Source organism: Oncorhynchus kisutch, linkage group LG20, assembly GCF_002021735.2.
Source record: "Oncorhynchus kisutch isolate 150728-3 linkage group LG20, Okis_V2, whole genome shotgun sequence".
NCBI classification, from domain to species: Eukaryota; Metazoa; Chordata; class Actinopteri; order Salmoniformes; family Salmonidae; genus Oncorhynchus; species Oncorhynchus kisutch.
The window spans coordinates 7,587,390-7,613,363 of record NC_034193.2 but is presented as its reverse complement, the minus strand read 5'-3'; the positions used below and the strand labels follow the sequence as shown (position 1 = coordinate 7,613,363).

The following is a 25,974-nucleotide window of genomic DNA, read 5'->3' as shown; positions in this document are numbered from 1 at the left end:
GGGTCATTAACATTAACATCTGAAAACTTGATTCTGTGGATTGGAGATTCATTCAGAAAGGAGAGAAAGGTCTGTTGGGCACCACAACATCACCCACCTTGCAATCTGAGCGAAGGCAGTCAGCATTTTGAAACTATTTAACCATCAATGTTCATTGTTTAAAACCTGGACATCATTTTGTCCACCCTGTTTCAAATGAGCCTATAGCCAAAATCCGACCATATCTGACTATGTTGGGGAATTACTGTTTCAAATGAGCCTATAGCCAAAATCCGACCATATCTGACTATGTTGAGGGAATTACTGTTTCAAATGAGCCTATAGCCAAATCCGACCATATCTGACTATGTTGGGGAATTACTGTTTCAAATGAGCCTATAGCCAAAATCCGACCATACTGACTATGTTGGGGAATTACTGTTTCAAATGAGCCTATAGCCAAAATCCGACCATATCTGACTATGTTGAGGGAATTACTTTTTCATCACTTCCTCATATGCCATTGAAACCAGCATTTCTCTCATGTTTTAGTGTGTTTCAACTTTCTTTCTTTGTCCAGTAGCCAAAGCCACAATAATCACATTAGCATCTCATACTAGTTGTTGAATCTTTAGATCTTATTTCTTTCTAAATTTCTAACGGATATTTTCATCTCACATGAAAACGCTCTTTTCATCTCTGTCACATGATACCGTTTGCATGTGTAGTGAGCTTTTGAGAATGATATTTTCAGCTAATTGCATTTTGGAACATTTGCGGGTATAGCCTACTACCATGTGCGCATTGCTGCGCTTATAATATGAATAAATAATAGTTTAGCAACATTTTAAGTTAAACATTCTGATCTGTTGCATCAGACTCATTGCTTTTTCAATTTTTTCAATTTGATTGCATGAATTTTGTGGATCTATCATCCCACAACTGTCCCAGAGTCTGTTTGGAATGTTTATTTATCGGAGAGAACAACAATCTGACCAGTAGAATAGGTAAACGTATCCACTATGAGGGGACAGTAGATTGACACAGTCTAGTGATTTTGCTGTTTGTTACTGGTCTTGTTGGCTGAGGGAGAGTAAATGTAGACTAACATATTCAATGTGTGCCTCGGAATTCAAAGTGTGCCTCGGAATTCAAAGTGTGCCTCGGAATTCCAAGTGTGCCTCGGAATTCAAAGTGTGCCTCGGAATTCCAAGTGTGCCTCGGAATTCCAAGTGTGCCTCGGAATTCAAAGTGTGCCTCGGAATTCCAAGTGTGCCTCGGAATTCAAAGTGTGCCTCGGAATTCAAAGTGTGCCTCGGAATTCAAAGTGTGCCTCGGAATTCAAAGTGTGCCTCGGAATTCAAAGTGTGCCTCGGAATTCAAAGTGTGTGTAACGGTCTGAGTGTAGTGGGTGTAGAGTCAGGCGCAGGAAGCAGAGAGTTCAGGGGAGTGCTACTTTAATGCACTGAGAAAACTTTTCTGGCCACTCTTCCGTAAAGCCCAGCTCTGTGGAGTGTCTGGCTTAAAGTGGTCCTATGGACAGATACTCAATCTCCGCTGTGGATCTTTGCAGCTTGCTTCATTTAACTAATTATGTGACTTCTGAAGGTAATTGGTTGCACCATATCTTATTAAGGGGCTTCATAGCAAAGGGGGTGAATACACGCACCACTTTTCCGTTTTTGATTTATTATAATTTTTTCAAAACAAGTAATTTGTTTCATTTCACTTCACCAGTTTAGACTGTTTTGTGTCTGTCCGTTACATGAGATCCAAATACAAAATCAATTTAAATTACATGTTGTAATGCAACAAAATAGGAAAAACAGCAAGGGGGATGAATACTTTTGCAAGGCACTGTACTGTTGGCCTTATGCGCATCAATCACACACATAGATTTCCCTTCAGAAAGGTGGTTTATTTTTGGTCAATTGCACATTACTGTTTGAATAAATCATGATAATAAAAAAATAAATTATGAACCAAAATCTAACGTGACCAGTTAAAAAAATTAATTCACTGGCACCTTGCCATTAAAAAATGTGTGATGCACTGCCAAGTCAAACGGTCGCAAATGCAACTCTTTTGGTTGCGGTATCGAACCCTGCATCCTGTAGGTTTTAACCCCAACCCTGTTCCTGGAGAGTCACCCTCCTGTAGGTTTTAACTCCAACCCTGTTCCTGGAGAGTCACCCTCCTGTAGGTTTTAACTCCAACCCTGTTCCTGGAGAGTCACCCTCCTGTAGGTTTCAACTCCAAGCCTGTTCCTGGAGAGTCACCCTCCTGTAGGTTTTAACTCCAATCCTGTTCCTGGAAAGCTACCCTCCTGTAGGTTTTAACTCCAACCCTGTTCCGGTAGAGCTACCCTCCTGTAGGTTTTAACTCCAATCCTGTTCCTGGAGAGTCACCCTCCTGTAGGTTTTAACTCCAACCCTGTTCCGGTAGAGCTACCCTCCTGTAGGTTTTAACTCCAACCCTGTTCCTGGAGAGCTACCCTCCTGTAGGTTTTAACTCCAATCCTGTTCCTGGAAAGCTACCCTCCTGTAGGTTTTAACTCCAACCCTGTTCCGGTAGAGCTACCCTCCTGTAGGTTTTAACTCCAACCCTGTTCCTGGAGAGCTACCCTCCTGTAGGTTTTAACTCCAATCCTGTTCCTGGAAAGCTACCCTCCTGTAGGTTTTAACTCCAACCCTGTTCCGGTAGAGCTACCCTCCTGTAGGTTTTAACTCCAATCCTGTTCCTGGAAAGCTACCCTCCTGTAGGTTTTAACTCCAATCCTGTTCCGGTAGAGCTACCCTCCTGTAGGTTTTAACTCCAACCCTGTTCCGGTAGAGCTACCCTCCTGTAGGTTTTAACTCCAACCCTGTTCCTGGAGAGTCACCCTCCTGTAGGTTTCAACTCCAAGCCTGTTCCTGGAGAGTCACCCTCCTGTAGGTTTTAACTCCAATCCTGTTCCTGGAAAGCTACCCTCCTGTAGGTTTTAACTCCAACCCTGTTCCGGTAGAGCTACCCTCCTGTAGGTTTTAACTCCAACCCTGTTCCGGTAGAGCTACCCTCCTGTAGGTTTTAACTCTGAAGTTTAATATTTCCAGTTACGAAAAATGTATAAACTCCTATAAAAATGTCCATTAATGATAAACCACATAATAATTCACATTTCTTTTGCTGCAGGATCATTTTCTTTCTATAGAAAACTGGTTCAAATTAAGGTCCTACATCTGTATATTTTCTCAGAAACTGAGGAAGCTGACCTGTTCTACTCTCTCCCATGACAACACATACCTGAGGTCTCTTCCTCAAACCAGCTACTACCTGGTAAGCCTCACACATACAGTATGATGCCCGTGATGATCATTAGTTATTAGATAATAAGACTAGTTTAAAAAAAAGTTAAATAATGTAATGTTTATAAGATATTGATGCTCTTTGGCAGTTTATATAGCTAGCATAGAGTACTAGCTTCTCCATCTCTATCTCTTCGCTATCTACATATTCTCTATCTCTTCTCTTCTTTTCTCTTCTCTAGCTCTGCTATATTCTATCTCTTCTATATCTATACCTCTTCTCTATCTCTTCCAAATCTCTATCTATCTCTATCGTTTCTATATCTCTACCTCTATCTCTATATTTCTATCTCTTCTCTACATCTTCTCTATCTCTTCGATATCTCTTCTCTATCTATATCACTTCTCTATATCTATCTCTTCTCTATCTCCATCTCTATCTTTATCTCTTCTCTATCTTTATGTCTATATTTATTTATATCGCTATATCTTCTCTATCTCTTCGATATCTCTTCTCTATCTCAATCACTATCTTTATCTATATCTCTTCTCTATCTCTATCGCTATCTTTATCTCTGTATTGATTTATATCCCTATCTCTTCTCTATCTCTGTCCCTTCTATGTCTCCATCTCATATCTATCTATATCTCTTTTCTATCTTATCTCTATCTCTGTCTCATCTCTACCTCTATCTTATCTCTATCTCTGTCTCATCTCTACCTCTATCTTATCTCTATCTCTGTCTCATCTCTACCTCTATCTTATCTCTATCTCTGTCTCATCTCTACCTCTATCTTATCTCTATCTCTGTCTCATCTCTACCTCTATCTTATCTCTATCTCTGTCTCATCTCTACCTCTATCTTATCTCTATCTCTGTCTCATCTCTACCTCTATCTTATCTCTATCTCTGTCTCATCTCTACCTCTATCTTATCTCTATCTCTGTCTCATCTCTACCTCTATCTTATCTCTATCTCTGTCTCATCTCTACCTCTATCTTATCTCTATCTCTCCTATTTCTCCTCTCTATCTCTATCACTTATCTATATATATATATCTTTATCTCTATCTCTATCCCTATCTCTTCTCTATCTTATCTCTATCTCTGTCTCATCTCTACCTCTATCTCTCCTATTTCTCCTCTCTATCTCTATCACTTATCTATATATATATATATATCTTTATCTCTATCTCTTCTCAATCAATTCAATTCAAATCAAGGGGCTTTATTGGCATGGGAAACATATGTTAACATTGCCAAAGCAAGTGGAGTAGATAATAAACAAAAGTGAAATAAACAATAAAATGAACAGTAAACATTACACTCACAGAAGTTCCAAAAGAATAAAGACATTATAAATGTCATATTATGTCTATATACAGTGTTGTAACAATGTACAAATAGTTAATGTACATTGTGTCTATGTCTTCTCTATCTCTATCGCTACCTCTATCTACATCTCTTCTCTATCACTTCCCTATCTCTTCTCTTTATCTATCTCTATATCTATCTCTTCTCTATCGCTACCTCTTTATCTATCTCTATCTTTATCTCTCTCTTCTCTATCTCTCTTTTTCTATATTTTCTCTTCTCTATCATCTATCTATCTAACTCTTTTCTATCTCTGTCTCTTCTATATCTCTATCTCCACTCTGAGATCTTGGGCCTTCAGAACCAGTTGTCTCGGCATGGTTGTCTGAAGACCCTCCAGGACCAAGAGGACTTCTGTTTTATGGTTAACCACCACCACCACCACAACCGTGGTCCAGTCCAGCTGCAGAGAACACTACAGGAGATCAGGAAGAGGAGTTGAGTTCTCATCTTGTTATCTTCGTTGTCAACATTGTAACGGGAAAGTGGTTTGTTTCTCGAAAAGCTTGGGCAACGGATGAAAGATTATCTTGTGTGCTATTAGTCAAAAGTAGTGTATGATATAGGGAATAGGTTGCCATAGGGCTCTGGTCAAAAGTAGTACACTATATAGGGCAGTGGTTCCCAAACTTTTTATAGTCCCGTACCCCTTCAAACATTCAACCTCCACCTGTGTACCCCCTCTAGCACCAGGGTCAGCTGTACCCCCTCTAGCCCCAGGGTCAGCTGTACCCCATCTAGCTCCAGAGTCAGCTGTACCCCATCTAGCTCCAGAGTCAGCTGTAACCCATCTAGCTCCAGGGTCATCTGTACCCCATCTAGCTCCAGGGTCAGCTGTACCCCATCTAGCTCCAGGGTCATCTGTACCCCATCTAGCTCTAGGGTCAGCTGTACCCCATCTAGCTCCAGGGTCAGCTGTACCCCATCTAGCTCCAGGGTCATCTGTACCCCATCTAGCACCAGGGTCAGCTGTACCCCATCTAGCTCCAGGGTCAGCTGTACCCCATCTAGCACCAGGGTCAGCTGTACCCCATCTAGCACCAGGGTCAGCTGTACCCCATCTAGCTCCAGGGTCAGCTGTACCCCATCTAGCTCCAGGGTCAGCTGTACCCCATCTAGCTCCAGGGTCAGCTGTACCCCATCTAGCACCAGGGTCAGCTGTACCCCATCTAGCTCCAGGGTCATCTGTACCCCATCTAGCTCCAGAGTCAGCTGTACCCCATCTAGCTCCAGGGTCAGCTATACCCCATCTAGCTCCAGAGTCAGCTGTACCCCATCTAGCTCCAGAGTCAGCTGTACCCCATCTAGCTCCAGGGTCAGCTATACCCCATCTAGCTCCAGAGTCAGTTGTACCCCATCTAGCTCCTGGGTCAGCTGTACCCCATCTAGCTCCAGGGTCACCTGTACCCCATCTAGCTCCTGGGTCAGCTGTACCCCATCTAGCTCCTGGGTCAGCTGTACCCCATCTAGCTCCTGGGTCAGCTGTACCCCATATAGCTCCAGGGTCAGCTGTACCCCATCTAGCTCCTGTGTCATCTGTACCCCATCTAGCTCCAGGGTCACCTGTACCCCATCTAGCTCCAGGGTCACCTGTACCCCATCTAGCTCCTGGGTCAGCTGTACCCCATCTAGCTCCAGGGTCAGCACATTCTCAAATGTTGTATTTTGCCATCATGTTAAGCCTGCCACACACACACTATACGATACATTTACTAAACATAAGAATGAGTGTGAGTTTTTGTTACAACGCAGCTTGTGGGAAGTGACAAAGAGCTCTTAAAGGACCAGGGCACAAATAATAATATAATAATAATCAGTCATTTTGCTCTTTATTTAACCATCTTACATATAAAACCTTATTTGTTCATCTAAAATTGTGAATAACTCACCACAGGTTAATGGGAAGGGTGTGAATAACTCACCACAGGTTAATGAGAAGGGTGTGAATAACTCACCACAGGTTAATGAGAAGGGTGTGAATAACTCACCACAGGTTAATGAGAAGGGTGTGAATAACTCACCACAGGTTAATGAGAAGGGTGTGAATAACTCACCACAGGTTAATGAGAAGGGTGTGAATAACTCACCACAGGTTAATGAGAAGGGTGTGAATAACTCACCACAGGTTAATGAGAAGGGTGTGAATAACTCACCACAGGTTAATGAGAAGGGTGTGAATAACTCACCACAGGTTAATGAGAAGGGTGTGAATAACTCACCACAGGTTAATGAGAAGGGTGTGAATAACTCACCACAGGTTAATGAGAAGGGTGTGAATAACTCACCACAGGTTAATGAGAAGGGTGTGAATAACTCACCACAGGTTAATGAGAAGGGTGTGAATAACTCACCACAGGTTAATGATAAGGATGTGCTTGAAAGGATGCACATAACTCTGCAATGTTGGGTTGTATTGGAGAGACTCTCAGTCTTAAATCATTTCCCACACACAGTCTGTGCCTGTATTTAGTTTTCATGCTAGTGATGGCTGAGAATCCTCTCTCACATAGGTACGTGGTTGCAATGGGCATCAGTGTCTTAACAGCGTGATTTGCCAAGGCACGATTCTCTGAGTGCAGCTCAATCCAGAAATCTGAATCCTTGAATTTTCACAGAACCCCTTGTTTCAATTTCGATGAGGCTCTCTTGATGGAAAGACCTGTGTGTTGTCCTTGTTAATACAGACAGAGAAGAGCTCCAACTTCTTAATCATAGCCTCAATTTGAGTGTGGGCCTTACTAAATGGACTGTTTGAAAATGTGAAGAAACATTATTCAAAAAAAAAAAATGTGAATCACATTTTTATTTGGTGTACCCCCGACGGCATTGCGCGCACCCCAGTTTGGGAACACCTGATGTAGGGAATAAGGTGCCATAGGGCTTTGGTCAAAAGTAGTGCACTATATAGGGAATAGGGTGCCATAGGGCTCTGGTCTAAAGTAGTGCACTATATAGGGAATAGGGTGCCAAATGGCTTTGGTCAAAAGTAGAGCACTATATAGGGAATAGGGTGCCATAGGGCTCTGGTCAAAAGTACTGCACTATATAGGGAATAGGGTGCCATAGGGCTCTGGTCAAAAGTAGTGCACTATATAGGGAATAGGATGACATATGAGACTGTGATCTTGATGTGCTATATGGTCTTGACAGTGATTGGCAGCCGCTCCGCACCTGATGTGATGTCAGCGGGATGGGGTTGGAGCCAGCAGGAGATGTCAGGACAGACCCCTAGAATTCACGTCACCACAGAGACAAGACACCTGGACCGGGTGAGTCATCGCTGCTAAATTAAGTCGACCTGAATGTCCCCAAACTCAATTCTGTTTTCAATTAAGGATGTCCTCATGAAGACAAGGTTGGGCAGGAGATGTGAGGCGTACAGAGTATTTAAACATCCTATTTACAGGGCCAATGGTAACAACTTCTCAACTTCTAAAGATATAATCAACCGTGGACGAATGATGGTAAACCTAGCTTCGCGTTGAAATAATGGTGTCCTTTGGGCTATTCAGAAGTCAATGTAGTCTTCATAATACCCAACCTCACTCTGAATTTACTGTCACATCCAGCGTTTTTAAGGAAGAGTTCCTTTCAAATGTTCAATGTTATTTAGTCTACGCAAATGAGTTTGGAAGATGATCAACATTTAAACGTGTAGATATGATAGCTTAGCTGAAATGAACACAGCCCCTTTACAAAGCTGAGCAGGGTACATAGAGATAGGCATCTGGATGGTAAACTCATTGTCACTGAAGTGCATTACCCCTCATGTACCAGTAGGTGTCACTGTTTAGACATGGACTGTGGCATTTTGTTTCAATATAGCTCTTATACCTTTTTCAATATCAGATTTGAACTAGTATTTGAACCCAGGCCTGTAGAGATCTGGTGTAGCTTACCCAGGACATCAGGATGCTGGGCCCACCCAGGACATCAGGATGCTGGGCCCACCCAGGACATCAGGATGCTGGGCCCACCCAGGACATCAGGATGCTGGGCCCACCCAGGACATCAGGATGCTGGGCCCACCCAGGACATCAGGATGCTGGGCCCACCCAGGACATCAGGATGCTGATTTTTTGTTTTTAAATCTTTATTTAACGAGGCAAGTCAGTTAAGAACAAATTCTTATTTTCAATGACGGCCTAGGAACAGTGGGTTAACTGCCTGTTCAGTGGCAGAACGACAGATTTTGTACCATGTCAGCTCGGGGATTTGAACTTGCAACCTTTCGGTTACTAGTCCAATGCTCTAACCACTAGGCTACCCTGCCGCCCCATGCGGGGCCCACACAGGAATCCAGGATGCTGGGCCCACCCAGGACATCAAGATGCTGGGCCTGGCTCTGACAACTCTTCCATCGGTGCGAATTCTTGGCAAACTGGGCGGAGCAAGAGCCACACGCACACGCGCACGCACACACACACACACACACACACACACACACACACACACACACACACACACACACACACACACACACACACACACACACACACACAGACACACACGGACACAGAGCCTTCTTTGCCAGGACGGCATTCCCCACATCCCCAAGAAATACCCCCCTCCCTTCCCCTCCCCGTCTCTCAAAAATAAAGCAATGAGAGCCGAACCCAAACTAGGGAACCGCGTCGCAGTGCCTTGCTCGTTTACTTTTAGTATGAAACCATCTGTTTAGTCATTTCTGTGTATGATTTATTATTCTATTTACATTTTCCATGTTTTTTATGGACCTCTAGTTGTGATCTCATCACAGTGTTGAATTTCACAGCTGTCTGTGTATGATCCGCATGGAGTATTAGATATGTCAGTACTGTAGATAACACACAGAGGTATTTTGACCTCACTAAATGGAAAACGTAAATCAAGGCAAAGACTCCTTGTCAGCAGAGAGAATCTTAGTCCATGTCAGGATTTACGGTTATGAGGTATGTGCTATGTGTCGACTCACTGGAAATGAACTTTTGATGTTAAGTCATAAACGTCTCATTTACTTGAGTACCTGACTCGTGCTGTACTTTTTATGCGGTCCGCGTGAGTACCTGACTCATTTACTTGAGTACCTGACTCGTGCACAAATGTGATTTGGTGATGTGGTTTTGGAATTCTCTGATTCAGAGGGGTTTGGTTTAAATGCGGAAGACACATTTCAGTTGAAGGCATTCAGTTGTACAACTGACTAGGTATCCCCCCTTTCCCATCACTTCTATCCTCTCTCTGTTCCAAACCCTACCCTGCTCCTCTCTCCTCTGTGAGTAAACCCCACCCTGCTCCCCTCTCCTCTGTGAGTAAACCCCACCCTGCTCCTCTCTCCTCTGTGAGTAAACCTCACCCTGCTCCTCTCTCCTCTGTGAGTAAACCCCACCCTGCTCCTCTCTCCTCTGTGAGTAAACCCCACCCTGCTCCTCTCTCCTCTGTGAGTAAACCCCATCCTGCTCCTCTCTCCTCTGTGAGTAAACCCCACCCTGCTCCTCTCTCCTCTGTGAGTAAACCCCACCCTGCTCCTCTCTCCTCTGTGAATAAACCCCACCCTGCTCCTCTCTCCTCTGTGAGTAAACCCCACCCTGCTCCTCCCTCCTCTGTGAGTAAACCCCACCCTGCTCCTCCCTCCTCTGTGAGTAAACCCCACCCTGCTCCTCTCTCCTCTGTGAGTAAACCCCACCCTGCTCCTCTCTCCTCCTAGCTTGAATCAAATCGAGTAGCTAGTTTGCGCCATTTCATTCTGTGTGGGTGGGGAGTGTTCAAACCTGAGCTAACTGACTGTGAGGCCTATCTCAGTGTGTAATTTGATGTTTCCTCACAGATTGTCGTTTCAGAGACAGGGAGAGGGCTTATGCCGGGAGAGAGACATCCAGAAAGAGGGGCTGGAGAGAGACTTCCAGAAAGAGGGGCTGGGGAGAGACTTCCAGAAAGAGGGTCTGGGGAGAGACTTCCAGAAAGAGGGGCTGGGGAGAGACTTCCAGAAAGAGGGGCTGGGAAGAGACTTCCAGAACAAGGGGCTGGGGAGAGACTTCCAGAAAGAGGGGCTGGGGAGAGACTTCCAGAAAGAGGGGCTGGGGAGAACTCTGCAGCCTTCCTCCTCTCACAGCAGGAACAGGACTACACTGAGCAAATGTTTCCCAAGGTACGTGTCAAACCACACACACTTGTGGCAAACACACCTGCAGGAGTGTCATCCCAATCAGGATCATGGCCCAAACAACCAGGATGTGACATATAGTGTGAGGGTTAGTGCTGCCGCAGGCTTACAGGTGGTATGGGTGTGAGAGGACAGGAACGTGAGGGAAGGGTTTGAGAGGACAGGAACGTGAGGGATGGGGTGGGAGAGGACAGGAACGTGAGGGATGGGGTGGGAGAGGACAGGAACGTGAGGGATGGGGTGGGAGAGGACAGGACAGTGAGGGATTGGGTGGGAGAGGACAGGACAGTGAGGGATGGGGTGTGAGAGGACAGGACAGTGAGGGATGGGTGTGAGAGGACAGGACAGTGAGGGATGGGTGTGAGAGGACAGGACAGTGAGGGATGGGGTGTGAGAGGACAGGACAGTGAGGGATGGGTGTGAGAGGACAGGACAGTGAGGGATGGGGTGTGAGAGGACAGGACAGTGAGGGATGGGTGTGAGAGGACAGGACAGTGAGGGATGGGGTGTAAGAGGAGGAGAGGAAAGTGAGAGCCACATGGGACACAGGGGACTGTGGGAAGTGTCCTCTGCCCTCATGACAACTCTGGCACTCGGTGACACTCTGGTTTCCTCTTCTCAATAAAACACAGGAGACTTATTTTATTAAATCAATATAAATGAACAAAACGGTTCATGTTTTGACTTGAATGTCATGTATACTTACAGGTGAAGGTTCCCAAGTTTGCAACCCTTCAGCCTAGTTTTCTGAAGAACTTGAAGACGGTGATGCCAACTGTGGTATGTTAACCCTAACCCTGTGGTATGTTAACCCTAACCCTGTGGTATGTTAACCCTAACCCTGTGGTATGTTAACCCTAACCCTGTGGTATGTTAACCCTAACCCTGTGGTATGTTACCCCTTAACCCTGTGGTATGTTAACCCTAACCCTGTGGTATGTTAACCCTAACCCTGTGGTATGTTAACCCTAACCCTGTGGTATGTTAACCCTAACCCTGTGGTATGTTAACCCTAACCCTGTGGTATGTTAACCCTAACCCTGTGGTATGTTAACCCTAACCCTGTGGTATGTTAACCCTAACCCTGTGGTATGTTAACCCTAACCCTGTGGTATGTTACCCCTAACCCTGTGGTATGTTACCCCCTAACCCTGTGGTATGTTACCCCTAACCCTGTGGTATGTTAACCCTAACCCTGTGGTATGTTAACCCTAACCCTGTGGTATGTTACCCCTAACCCTGTGGTATGTTACCCCCCTAACCCTGTGGTATGTTACCCCCTAACCCTGTGGTATGTTAACCCTAACCCTGTGGTATGTTAACCCTAACCCTGTGGTATGTTAACCCTAACCCTGTGGTATGTTAACCCTAACCCTGTGGTATGTTAACCCTAACCCTGTGGTATGTTACCCCCTAACCCTGTGGTATGTTACCCCCTAACCCTGTGGTATGTTACCCCCTAACCCTGTGGTATGTTAACTCTAACCCTGTGGTATGTTAACCCTAACTCTAACCCTGTGGTATGTTAACCCTAACCCTGTGGTATGTTAACCCTAACCCTGTGGTATGTTAACCCTAACCCTGTGGTATGTTAACCCTAACCCTGTGGTATGTTAACCCTAACCCTAACCCTGTGGTATGTTAACCCTAACCCTAACCCTGTGGTATGTTAACCCTAACCCTAACCCTGTGGTATGTTAACCCTAACCCTAACCCTGTGGTATGTTAACCCTAACCCTAACCCTGTGGTATGTTAACCCTAACTCTGTGGTATGTTAACCCTACCCTGTGGTATGTTAACCCTAACCCTAACTCTGTGGTATGTTAACCCCTACCCTGTGGTATGTTAACCCTAACCCTGTGGTATGTTAACCCTAACACTGTGGTATGTTAACCCTAACTCTGTGGTATGTTAACCCTAACTCTGTGGTATGTTAACCCTAACCCTGTGGTATGTTAACCCTAACCCTGTGGTATGTTAACCCTAACCCTGTGGTATGTAACCCTACCCTGTGGTATGTTAACCCTAACCCTGTGGTATGTTAACCCTAACCCTAACCCTGTGGTATGTTAACCCTAACCCTAACCCTGTGGTATGTTAACCCTAACCCTGTGGTATGTTAACCCTAACCCTGTGGTATGTTAACCCTAACCCTGTGGTATGTTAACCCTAACCCTGTGGTATGTTAACCCTAACCCTGTGGTATGTTAACCCTAACCCTGTGGTATGTTAACCCTAACCCTGTGGTATGTTAACCCTAACCCTGTGGTATGTTAACCCTAACCCTAACCCTAACCCTGTGGTATATTAACCTCTACCCTGTGGTATGTTAACCCTAACCCTAACCCTGTGGTATGTTAACCCTAACCCTGTGGTATGTTAACCTAACCCTGTGGTATGTTAACCCTAACCCTGTGGTATGTTAACCCTAACCCTGTGGTATGTTAACCCTAACCCTGTGGTATGTTAACCCTAACCCTGTGGTATATTAACCCTAACCCTGTGGTATGTTAACCCTAACCCTGTGGTATGTTAACCCTAACCCTGTGGTATGTTAACCCTGTGGTATGTTAACCCTAACCCTAACTCTGTGGTATGTTAACCCTAACCCTGTGGTATGTTAACCCTAACCCTGTGGTATGTTAACCCTAACCCTGTGGTATGTTAACCCTAACCCTGTGGTATGTTAACCCTAACCCTGTGGTATGTTAACCCTAACCCTGTGGTATGTTAACCCTAACCCTAACCCTGTGGTATGTTAACCCTAACTCTGTGGTATGTTAACCCTAACCCTGTGGTATGTTAACCCTAACCCTGTGGTATGTTAACCCTAACCCTGTGGTATGTTAACCCTAACCCTGTGGTATGTTAACCCTAACCCTGTGGTATGTTAACCCTAACCCTGTGGTATGTTAACCCTAACCCTGTGGTATGTTAACCCTTACCCTGTGGTATGTTAACCCTTACCCTGTGGTATGTTAACCCTAACCCTGTGTTATGTTAACCCTAACCCTGTGGTATGTTAACCCTAACCCTAACCCTGTGGTATGTTAACCCTAACCCTAACCCTGTGGTATGTTAACCCTAACCCTGTGGTATGTTAACCCTAACCCTGTGGTATGTTAACCCTAACCCTGTTGTATGTTAACCCTAACTCTGTGGTATGTTAACCCTAACTCTGTGGTATGTTAACCCTAACTCTGTGGTATGTTAACCCTAACCCTGTGGTATGTTAACCCTAACCCTGTGGTATGTTAACCCTAACCCTGTGGTATGTTAACCCTAACCCTGTGGTATGTTAACCCTAACCCTAACCCTGTGGTATGTTAACCCTAACCCAGTGGTATGTTAACCCTAACCCTGTGGTATGTTAACCCTAACCCGGTGATATGTTAACCCTAACCCGGTGGTATGTTAACCCTAACCCTAACCCGGTGGTATGTTAACCCTAACCCTAACCCTGTGGTATGTTAACCCTAACCCTGTGGTTTGTTAACCCTAACCCTAACCCTGTGGTATGTTAACCCTAACCCTAACCCGGTGGTATGTTAACCCTAACCCTAACCCTGTGGTATGTTAACCCTAACCCTAACCCTGTGGTATGTTAACCCTAACCCTGTGGTATGTTAACCCTAACCCTGTGATATGTTAGCTGTTTCATAACTGTTTGTGTCCAGTGAGATGTCATGCATCATATACACTGAGTATACAAAACATTAAGAACACTGTCCTAATAATGACTTGAACCCCCCCTCCTCCTCCTCCTCCCCCCTCCCCCCTCATAGCTTTCAACTGGATTCACCTGGTCAGTCTATGTCATGGAAAGAGCTGGTGTTCTTAATGTTTTATACACTCAGTGTATATTGTATCATATGCAGTACCAGTCAAATGTTTGGACACACCTACTCATTCCAGGGTTTTTCTTTATTTTTGCTATTTTCTACATTGTAGAATAATAGTGACGACATCAAAACTATGAAATAACACATTTGGAATCATGTAGTCATCAAAAAAGTGTCAAATAAATCAAAATATATATTATTTTTGAGATTCTTCAAAGTAGCCACCCTTTGCCTTGATGACAGCTTTGCACACGCTTGGGATTTTCTCAACCAGCTTTACAAGGTAGTTACCTGGAATGCATTTCAATTAACAGGTGTTCCTTGTTAAAAGTTAATTTGTTTAATTTATTTCCTTCTTAATGCATTTGAGCCAATCAGTTGTGTTGTGACAAGGTAGGTGTGGTATACAGAAGACAGCCCTATTTGGTAAAATACCAAGTCCATATTATGGCAAGAACAGCTCAAAGAAACAAAGAGAAACAACAGTCCATCATTACCTTAAGACATGAAGGTCAGTCAATACGGAAAATTTCAAGAACTTTGAAAGCTTCTTCAACTGCAGTTGAAAAAAACCATCAAACGCTACGATAAAACTGTCTCTCACGAGGACCACCACAGGAAAGGAAGACCCAGAGTTACCTCTGCTGCAGAGGATAAGTTCATTAGAGTTACCAGCCTCAGAAATTGCAGCCCAAATAAATGCTTCACAGAGTTCAAGTAACAGACACATCAACTATTCAAACACATCAACATCAACTATTCAGAGGAGACTGTGTGAATCAGGCCTTCATGGTCGAATTGCCTGCAAGTAAACCACTACTAAAGAACACCAATAAGAAGAGACTTGCTTGGGCCAAGACATTAGACTGGTGGAAATCTGTCCTTTGATCTGATGAGTCCAAATTTGAGACGCATAGTAGGTGAACGGATGATCTCCACATGTGTGGTTCCCACCATGAAGCTTGGAGGTGAAGGTGTGATGGTGTGGGGTGCTTTATTGGTGACACTGTCAGTGATTTATTAAAAATTCAAGGCACACTTAACCAGCATGGCTACCACAGCATTCTGCAGCGATAAGCCATTCCATCTGGTATGCGCTTAGTGGGACTATCATTTGTTTTTCAAAAAGACAATGACCCAACACACCTCCAGGTTATGTAAGGGCTATTTGATAAAGAAGGAGAGTGATTGAGTTCTGCATCAGATGACCTCCACAATCACTCGATCTCAATTCAATTGAGATGGTTTGGGATGAGTTGGATCACAGAGTGAAGGAAAAGCAGCCAACAAGTGCTCAGCATATGTGGGAACTCCTTCAAGACTGTTGGAAAAGCATTCCAGGTGAAGCTGGTTGAGAGAATGCAAAGAGTGTACAAAGCTGTCATCAAGGCAAAGGGTGGCTACTTTGAAGATTCTAAAATATATTTTGATTTGTTTAGCACATTTTTGGTTACTACATGATTTCATATGTGTAATTTCATAGTTTTGATGTCTTCACTATTATTCTGAAATGTAGAAAATAGTCAAAAACAAAGAACAACCCTTGAATGAGTAGGTGTGTCCAAACTTTTGACTGGTACTGTATATTTAAATATACCTGTATATGTTAATGTGTTGTACATGTATCATATATATTTAATTGTATCATATATCCTTATTGAGAGCAGGGAGTTGAGGAGATACCTGAGAAGAGTAAGAGAGCAGAGATGACTGTGAGGATGTTGAGACACATGCACAGCCAGTCCCTTACCAACATGGCTGTCTCTCAGAGGTTAGTATGGGCTAGTTGGTTAACACACCCTGTCGCTCACCAACACGGCTGTCTCTCATTTGTTGGTTTGACCAAGCTAACACACCCTGTCCCTTACCAACATGGCTGTCTGTCAGAGGTTGGTATGACCTAGCTAACACACCCTGTCCCTTACCAACATGGCTGTCTCTCAGAGGTTGGTATGACCTAGCTAACACACCCTGTCCCTTACCAACATGGCTGTCTCTTAGAGGTTGGTATGACCTAGCTAAGACACCCTGTCCCTTACCAACATGGCTGTCTGTCAGAGGTTGGTATGACCTAGCTAACACACCCTGTCCCTTACCAACATGGCTGTCTCTTAGAGGTTGGTATGACCTAGCTAAGACACCCTGTCCCTTACCAACATGGCTGTCTGTCAGAGGTTGGTATGACCTAGCTAACACACCCTGTCCCTTACCAACATGGCTGTCTGTCAGAGGTTGGTATGACCTAGCTAACACACCCTGTCCCTTACCAACATGGCTGTCTCTTAGAGGTTGGTATGACCTAGCTAAGACACCCTGTCCCTTACCAACATGGCTGTCTGTCAGAGGTTGGTATGACCTAGCTAACACACCCTGTCCCTTACCAACATGGCTGTCTCTTAGAGGTTGGTATGACCTAGCTAAGACACCCTGTCCCTTACCAACATGGCTGTCTGTCAGAGGTTGGTATGACCTAGCTAACACACCCTGTCCCTTACCAACATGGCTGTCTCTCAGAGGTTGGTATGACCTAGCTAACACACCCTGTCCCTTACCAACATGGCTGTCTCTTAGAGGTTGGTATGACCTAGCTAAGACACCCTGTCCCTTACCAACATGGCTGTCTGTCAGAGGTTGGTATGACCTAGCTAACACACCCTGTCCCTTACCAACATGGCTGTCTCTTAGAGGTTGGTATGACCTAGCTAAGACACCCTGTCCCTTACCAACATGGCTGTCTGTCAGAGGTTGGTATGACCTAGCTAACACACCCTGTCCCTTACCAACATGGCTGTCTCTTAGAGGTTGGTATGACCTAGCTAAGACACCCTGTCCCTTACCAACATGGCTGTCTGTCAGAGGTTGGTATGACCTAGCTAACACACCCTGTCCCTTACCAACATGGCTGTCTCTTAGAGGTTGGTATGACCTAGCTAAGACACCCTGTCCCTTACCAACATGGCTGTCTGTCAGAGGTTGGTATGACCTAGCTAACACACCCTGTCCCTTACCAACATGGCTGTCTCTTAGAGGTTGGTATGACCTAGCTAAGACACCCTGTCCCTTACCAACATGGCTGTCTGTCAGAGGTTGGTATGACCTAGCTAACACACCCTGTCCCTTACCAACATGGCTGTCTGTCAGAGGTTGGTATGACCTAGCTAACACACCCTGTCCCTTACCAACATGGCTGTCTCTTAGAGGTTGGTATGACCTAGCTAAGACACCCTGTCCCTTACCAACATGGCTGTCTGTCAGAGGTTGGTATGACCTAGCTAACACACCCTGTCCCTTACCAACATGGCTGTCTCTTAGAGGTTGGTATGACCTAGCTAAGACACCCTGTTCCTTACCAACATGGCTGTCTCTTAGTTGTTGGCATGGCCTAGCTAGCGAACACACCCTGTCCCTTACCGACATGGCTGTCTCTCAGAGGTTGATACGACCTAGCTAACAAATCATGTCCCTTATCAACATGGCTTTCTTTCAGAGGTTGGTATGACCTAGCTAACAAACCCTGTCCCTTATCAGCATAGCTGTCTCTCCGAAGTGTGTATGGCCTAGCTAGCTAACACTCTGTCCCTTATCAACATTGATGTCTCTCAGAGGTTAGGATGGCCTAGCTAGCTAACATATCCTGTACCTTACCAACATGGCTGTCTCTCTGAGGTTGGTATGGCCTAGCTAGCTAACACAGTCTGTTCCTTACCGATATGCCTGTCTCTTAGAGGTTAATATGACCTAGATAACAAACCTTTCCCTTACCAACATGGCTGTCTCTCAGAGGTTGGTATGACCTAGCTAACAAACCCTGTCCCTTACCAACATGGCTGTCTCTCAGTGGTTGGTATGACCTAGCTAACAAACCTGTCCCTTACCAACATGGCTGTCTCTCGGAGGTTGGTATGACCTAGCTAACAAACCATGTCCCTTACCAACATGGCTGTCTCTCGGAGGTTGGTGTGACCTAGCTAACAAACCATGTCCCTTACCAACATGGCTGTCTCTCGGAGGTTGGTATGACCTAGCTAACAAACCATGTCCCTTACCAACATGGCAGTCTCTCAGAGGTTGGTATGACGTAGCTAACAAACCATGTCCCTTACCAACATGGCTGTCTCTCGGAGGTTGGTATGACCTAGCTAACAAACCATGTCCCTTACCAACATGGCTGTCTCTTGGGGGTTGGTATGACCTAGCTAACAAACCATGTCCCTTACCAACATGGCTGTCTCTCAGAGGTTGGTATGTTGTTGTTTTCCTTCTTCTTCTTTCTCCTCCTCCACGTTTTCCAGGGGCGCAACATTCACTGGGGACGGGGGGGGGGGGACATGACCCCCAACCGCCCCACATTCTGAAATTGCATTTTTGACCCCCAACCCCCAGTTTTATCATTGGAATGTGAAACAAACAAGGCAATGGTGTGCTTTAGGACCATGTGGATGCCTCTGAGCGGTCAGGTAGGCTGTTTGGAGTGTTATAATATATATGTCCACTTCTAAAACCAAAGTTGTCCCCCCCCCCTGACATTTTCAATTATATAATATGTGAAAGTATAGCTTACAAATCAAAGCAATATACTGACTTTTCATGAGGTCTAAAAAGCTTGAAAGGAAAATAAGGTATCTCAGTTTAAACTGAGTCTAGTTTGTTTGTCTCTGCTTGGGGTTAACTCTGACTGGGCTGGAGCAGACTGCTACTAGACAGAGACAGACACTCACTGTGCTGCTGCTGGGAACAGAAGAGGAGTTTCCAAGATCTGGTGAGTTGCTAGACTGGATCCCCCGAGCTGACAAGGTACAAATCTGTCGTTCTGCCCCCTGAACAAGGCAGTTAACCCACTGTTCCTAGGCCGTCATTGTAAATAAGAATTTGTTCTTAACTGACTTGCCTAGTTAAACAAAGGTTAAATAGGAAACAGGAAGCTAAATTCCAGAGCGGAGTTTTCCAAAATAGAGCAGGTTCCTATTTCATCTACCTTGGCTGAGCTGCTCTTACATGCACGACCACCGCGTGTTGATTGACAATTAGTGAATGTGGGAACAGGTGTATTGATTGACAATTAGTGGAGTGGGAACAGGTGTGTTGATTGACAATTAGTGGAGTGGGAACAGGTGTATTGATTGACAATTAGTGGAGTGGGAACAGGTGTGTTGATTGACAATTAGTGGAGTGGGAACAGGTGTGTTGATTGACAATTAGTGGAGTGGGAACAGGTGTGTTGATTGACAATTAGTGGAGTGGGAACAGGTGTGTTGATTGACAATTAGTGGAGTGGGAACAGGTGTGTTGATTGACAATTAGTGGAGTGGGAACAGGTGTGTTGATTGACAATTAGTGGAGTGGGAACAGGTGTGTTGATTGACAATTAGTGGAGTGGGAACAGGTGTGTTGATTGACAATTAGTGGAGTGGGAACAGGTGTGTTGATTGACAATTAGTGGAGTGGGAACAGGTGTGTTGATTGACAATTAGTGGAGTGGGAACAGGTGTGTTGATTGACAATTAGTGGAGTGGGAACAGGTGTGTTGATTGACAATTAGTGGAGTGGGAACAGGTGTGTTGATTGACAATTAGTGGAGTGGGAACAGGTGTGTTGATTGACAATTAGTGGAGTGGGAAAAGGTGTGGTGATTGACAATAGACAATAAGATTACAAGTCCTACCTACGACAACCACTGCATTTAAAAGCAAAGAGACAGTTTCTTTATTTGAGAGTTTGTTTCTTGCTTAAACAGAGAGAATAAAAAATAAAAAAAAGGTTTCTATTCATTAAAAAAAAAATCGAACATGTTTTGTTTTGTTTGCTTGTATAATGTACATATCAAATACATTGTGTGTTGCCTCAGACCCCAATCCAAGATTTGGTAGCACAATCCCTCTCCACAACGCATCCAAGAGCCCTTCTCTACTATGGAGGACAGAATATCACACATTCACGTTATATCTGCTATTTCCAAGTTGTGTTCCTGAATCGTAAGCTGCCATAGCAACTGATATTTGGGGAAACAGTTGTGGTATTACTTCATAGTCATTTGATTTGAGCATTTCTGTGAATGAACAGCATTTTTATATTTTGTATCATATTACATTTATTAATGAACCAAATAAAAAGATAATAGACTTCACCATTGACGTCAGCAATTAACCTTCGAAACGTTTCATAGAATTTTCTCCTTGGCATCCTACCATAGACGCAGTATGTATTTCAGAGTGTTCACTCTGACGAAGAGAAGAAGAAGAGATGTGCTGGGAACCTCCTTCCTCTCCTTCCTCTCCCTCCTCTCCCTCCTCCTCCGTCCTACCAGGAATGGACCAGGATCGACCCAGATGATTCAGAGGTCCCTAGCCTGGCCCTGGAAGGGCTTGGGCTGAGGACCATACCCTCTGCTGGGTAGGTAGTTTAGGCTACCTCCACTAATCTATCACAGGTCCCAGGTCTGCTGGTGTTGTCTTTCCATCTCATATGGTTATTGTCATGTTGTTCTTCTTCAGAAACACAGAAATATGTAGCAAGACTCCTGAGCCTTTATCCATAGAAGATGTGTGTCAACGCAACCCTTCAGGGGTAAGAGATTTCTCTTGACAGGCTATAGGGTTACTGCAGTTTGGAGAATGTTTCAGAGTTTAACACATCAGTAACCTTAACCCTTAAAGCCTGCAGGTTATAATGCATCGTAATACATGTTTAACCAATGCATGTTTCATTTCTCTTGTTTAGGTGATAAATTGTGGATATAAGCTTTGGAGGAATTATGACGAGGAGACAGCCTATTGAGTATCTTCGTTTGATGTGAAGGCCACAAGGCTACACCAATCACCAATCACCAATACCATGAATAAGATAAAAAGATGAGATTATGTATTATTTTGACACCAGTTCACTTAGAGACCAGTTCACTTAGAGACCAGTTCACTTAGAGACCAGTTCACAGAGACCAGTTCACAGAGACCAGTTCACAGAGACCAGTTCACTTAGAGACCAGTTCACTTAGAGACCAGTTCACTGAGAGACCAGTTCACTGAGAGACCAGTTCACTGAGAGACCAGTTCACTGAGAGACCAGTTCACTTAGAGACCAGTTCACTGAGAGACCAGTTCACTTAGAGACCAGTTCACTTAGAGACCAGTTCACTTAGAGACCAGTTCACTGAGAGACCAGTTCACTGAGAGACCAGTTCACTTAGAGACCAGTTCACTTAGAGACCAGTTCACTTAGAGACCAGTTCACTTAGAGACCAGTTCACTGAGAGACCAGTTCACTGAGAGACCAGTTCACTCTGGATTCCTATTGTGTTTGTCTTCGACTATATCAACAACAACAAAACGATATAGATGGTAAAATTACAAATGTTTTTACAAATAAAATGTATTATTAGCAGTATGTGTTTTACTTATAGAATGTATCATCGACATTAGGAGTAAAGAACTAACGGCAAATAACGAATAGAAAAGCAATTCTTTAACTACCAATAATTTTTAAAGAGAAATATAACCCATGTGTATTTAGAACGACACTTTCTACTCACTCGATTGATTCTGACTGAATGATTTGAGCTTATAATAAAACTTGCTAAGAAGTTGTTATTTTAACGGACCTGTTGCTATGGTTATTGTTTAATCGTTAAGGCCTGGACTGCATTTCCTGTGTTTTGTCACCTACCTGACTACATCCCAGGACTCGAAAATAACATCTTTAATAATAGGCCTCACCTTTAAATCATGGCCTTCGTGGGAAATGGTTTGTAAATGATTTCAGTCAGGACTATTATTGACGAGGAAAAGCAGAAAAATGTTTTACATAATGTGGTAAAATATAAACTGCTTTATTGGAGGAAAGCGTCCAAGTATGTATTTTGCAGAGAAAGTTAAAAAACAAAACCAAATATAATTAAAATATCTTCTATCTGGTTAGAGCCTGAGCATCAGAAATCAATGTATTTATGCATTAGACTATAGGTCTGAGTCCTACCCATCAGAACATACAGTCTTCAGTATAGAGATTAGTAAAATTATAAAGAAAATCGGAAAGAAATGACCTTAAAGTTAAAATCTCTGTTTCTTTCTGCAGGTGTGTATTTGATATTGTCACGGTTGATTTCCGCCTCTTCGTCTGAAGAGGAGGTGTAGCAGGAGGGATCGGACCAATACGCAGCGTAGTTCGTGCTCAACATGTTTTAATGAAAGACGAAAACGTGAACACTACACAAATACAACAAATGTGGCAAAAACCGAAACAGTCCTAACTGGTGCAGAGAACACAAAGACAGGAAACAATCACCCACCAAGTACCCACAGAATATGGCTGCCTAAATATGGTTCCCAATCAGAGACAACGATAGACAGCTGCCTCTAATTGAGAACCAATCTAGGTTCATCCATTGAGACAGAGTGTATTTTGCAAGTGAAGCCTGCCCAAGAAGGCAGCTGCAATACAACATTACAAAATGTAATCATCAACAGTCCATCATATTGGGTCAAGACTCAATTGTTATTGTCAAATTTGGGTTCCCCAGTCAAAACCAGTTGAGAACCACTGCCCTAAAGAACCATCACCCTTCCCGAAGAACATTTGAGAACCTCTCATTTTTTGTTGGTATGTAGGGCTACTGTAGTTGTCATTGTTTCTCTGAGTAAACAATGTTTCAGGATTCAGGGGCAGTGATTAATAATAATTATGCAAACAATTATTGATTTCAAACGATCCGTTTACAGGTCCATTAGAATAAACAATTGTTTTTTTGTATTTCAGAAACGATCAGACACAGCAAATGTCACTGCAAAATAAATCACTCTGCCGAACCTCTTCAAAGACAGTTGTTCAAGTTCGCCGTTGCTATTTCCATTAGATAGTGTCTTGGCTGAATTTCAATACTTCAATACTAAATAAACAATACTAAAATATAAAGCAAATAAGGGCGTTATTGTCACCAAAAATAACCTTCCTTCTATAGTATATATCTGTATTTCTGAATAATTATAAAGCATAACAATAGAGCGTTTATTTTTGTAAATATTAGTTTAAAAGGCAGAGGTTTCCCCTGTAGTAATAATCCATTAGGATCCTTATTGAGAGAGAAAAAACAAAGACAAATCTGTCAGAGTGCGAGCATTGACGCAAGCAGCTCTCTGACGTCAGTAGACTATCTGCAGTGAAAGAGAGAAAGGGGGGGGGGGGGGGGGTGTATGGGGCAGCGGAGCGTGTTAGCCTTCAGGAAATACAGTAGACGGGCGTCACTGCCATAAATGAGACTGTATAGAGATGAAGCTGCAAACTGCCGAGGAGAGAGAGAGAGAGAGAGAGAGAGAGAGAGAGAGAGAGAGAGAGAGAGAGAGAGAGAGAGAGAGAGAGAGAGAGAGAGAGAGAGAGAGAGAGAGAGAGAGAGAGAGAGAGAGAGAGAGAGAGAGAGAGAGAGAGAGAGAGAGAGAGAGAGAGAGAGAGAGAGAGAGAGAGAGAGAGAGAGAGAGAGAGAGAGAGAGAGAGAGAGAGAGAGAGAGAGAGAGAGAGAGAGAGAGAGAGAGAGAGAGAGAGAGAGAGAGAGAGAGAGAGATGGTGGAAAGTGTAAAGCTTCCTAGAGCTGCAAACCTCTTTGTTTTAGGTAAAGGCTGTGTTTACACAGGCAGCCCAATTCTGATATTGTTTTTCACTAACTGGTATTTTGACCAAACAGATCAGCTCTGAAAAGATCTACTGTGAAAAAGATCTGATCAAAAGACAAACTAGTAAAAAATAATATCAGAATTGGGCTGCCTGTGTAAACGCAGCGAAAGAGTTTTCACTGTCTTTCAGAGGGAGACGACAAGGAAAAAGCCAGGCGGTGTCTGAGAAAGGCCCAAAAAATTACCAAAGACTCCACCTTGGACTGTTCTCCACGTTCCTGTCGGGCAGTACTGGCGCACCAATGCTCAGACCAACAGACCCCCTAAGCAGCTTCTATCCCCTGGCCAGCCATAAGACTGTTAAATGACTAACAACTAGTGCTCTCCCTCAACCACAGACGATTCACACGGGGACTCTATGCTCATCCACAGGTCTCTCTACCCATTCAGACACAACATGGCTTCAGAGTCTTTGTGTGTCTTTGGCTCAACAGGTGACCTGCCCCAAGACTTACTCAGTTTTCTCTGTCTGTGGAGCCATACAGATGTTCACATCTCTTTCATGGATCGTCTATATCCGTGTTGCATCCAGTTTACACAGCCAGACTTCACATGTCCACTAGCACTAAGTGCGCACACTGAGCAGTGCGTGCAGCGACGGCGTCATCTTCGGCTGTTAATGATAGGGGGGGGGGGGGGGGGAAATCGACCTCATCAACAATTATTTGAATAATTCAATGGATGTTTTTGTGCACAAAGGTGATGACTAAAGTGTCTGACTTCTCTATGGAAACTGTCTTTATGGGCCAGGCAGTTAAACTGCAGTATTGAAGCAAGACTGTAGGAGCAGTCAAACCTGTGCTTCTAGAACCTTGGCCCCTTGCTGGAGAGGATCAGCTAAGACAAGTAGGGTGCTTTCAAGTTCCACACACCGATGGACTGGTGATGATGTCAGTTTGAGAAGAACGGCACAGTATGACTGCACACTAATGTGGCGTTAGGGGGTGCTAGTGGGCGATCATGGGAGTTTCTCACTAGATGCACAGCAGCCTGGTCTCATAGACTAGACACAACTTAGTGACTGAAAATCCAGGATACCGAGATGTGTATGATATGTTACGTTTGGTATGGGTACATTAGACAGAAGGTTACTTAAGGCAAAAATTAATGGAGGGCGGTTGGTTGTGGTGGATAGGTCAGCGTATAACTTGAACGTCTAGCAACTCAAAGGTTGCTAGACCTCATCACGGACAACTTTAGCATTTTAGCTAATTAGCAACCGTGCAACTCTTTACACGTTTTTTGCAACTTAGCATGTTAGCTAACCCTATCTCTAACCTTAACCCTTTAACCTAACTCCTAACCCTAACCTTAACCCATAATCATAACCCATTGCCTTGCTAATGTTAGCCACCTAGATTATATTAGCATTAGCCACCTAGCTAACATTAGCCACAACAAATTGGAAATCGTGACATATCATACATGTTGCTAATTTGGGAACATTTCGCACAAATTGCTATTCGTAACATACAGTATCATATGAATTGTAATTTATAACATATCATACAAAATGGATAATGGACATCCTCAAATGAATAGATTCCATACCCAAAGTAACATAGCATACGTGGCGGCAGCGTAGCCTAGTGGTTAGAGCGTTGGACTAGTAACCGGAAGGTTGCAAGTTCAAACCCCTGAGCTGACAAGGTACAAAATCTGTCGTTCTGCCCCTGAACAGGCAGTTAACCCACAG

At 44.0% G+C, this 25,974-nt stretch overlaps 1 protein-coding gene across 1 annotated transcript in view; it reads left to right on the top strand.

Annotated features, from left to right (window-relative positions):
- The window catches only part of si:ch211-130h14.4 (uncharacterized), a 78,011-nt gene extending 55,800 nt beyond the window's left edge, over positions 1-22,211 (top strand). The window contains exons 8-17 of the mRNA XM_031799912.1: positions 3,214-3,294; positions 4,924-5,074; positions 7,788-7,906; positions 10,444-10,764; positions 11,488-11,559; positions 16,290-16,393; positions 19,312-19,381; positions 20,813-21,012; positions 21,114-21,186; positions 21,340-22,211. Coding sequence (XP_031655772.1) covers positions 3,214-3,294; positions 4,924-5,074; positions 7,788-7,906; positions 10,444-10,764; positions 11,488-11,559; positions 16,290-16,393; positions 19,312-19,381; positions 20,813-21,012; positions 21,114-21,186; positions 21,340-21,396 — 1,248 coding nt within the window. The 3' untranslated portion in view covers positions 21,397-22,211. The remainder of the gene's footprint in view (positions 1-3,213; positions 3,295-4,923; positions 5,075-7,787; positions 7,907-10,443; positions 10,765-11,487; positions 11,560-16,289; positions 16,394-19,311; positions 19,382-20,812; positions 21,013-21,113; positions 21,187-21,339) is intronic.
- The last annotated feature ends 3,763 nt before the right edge of the window (positions 22,212-25,974 follow it).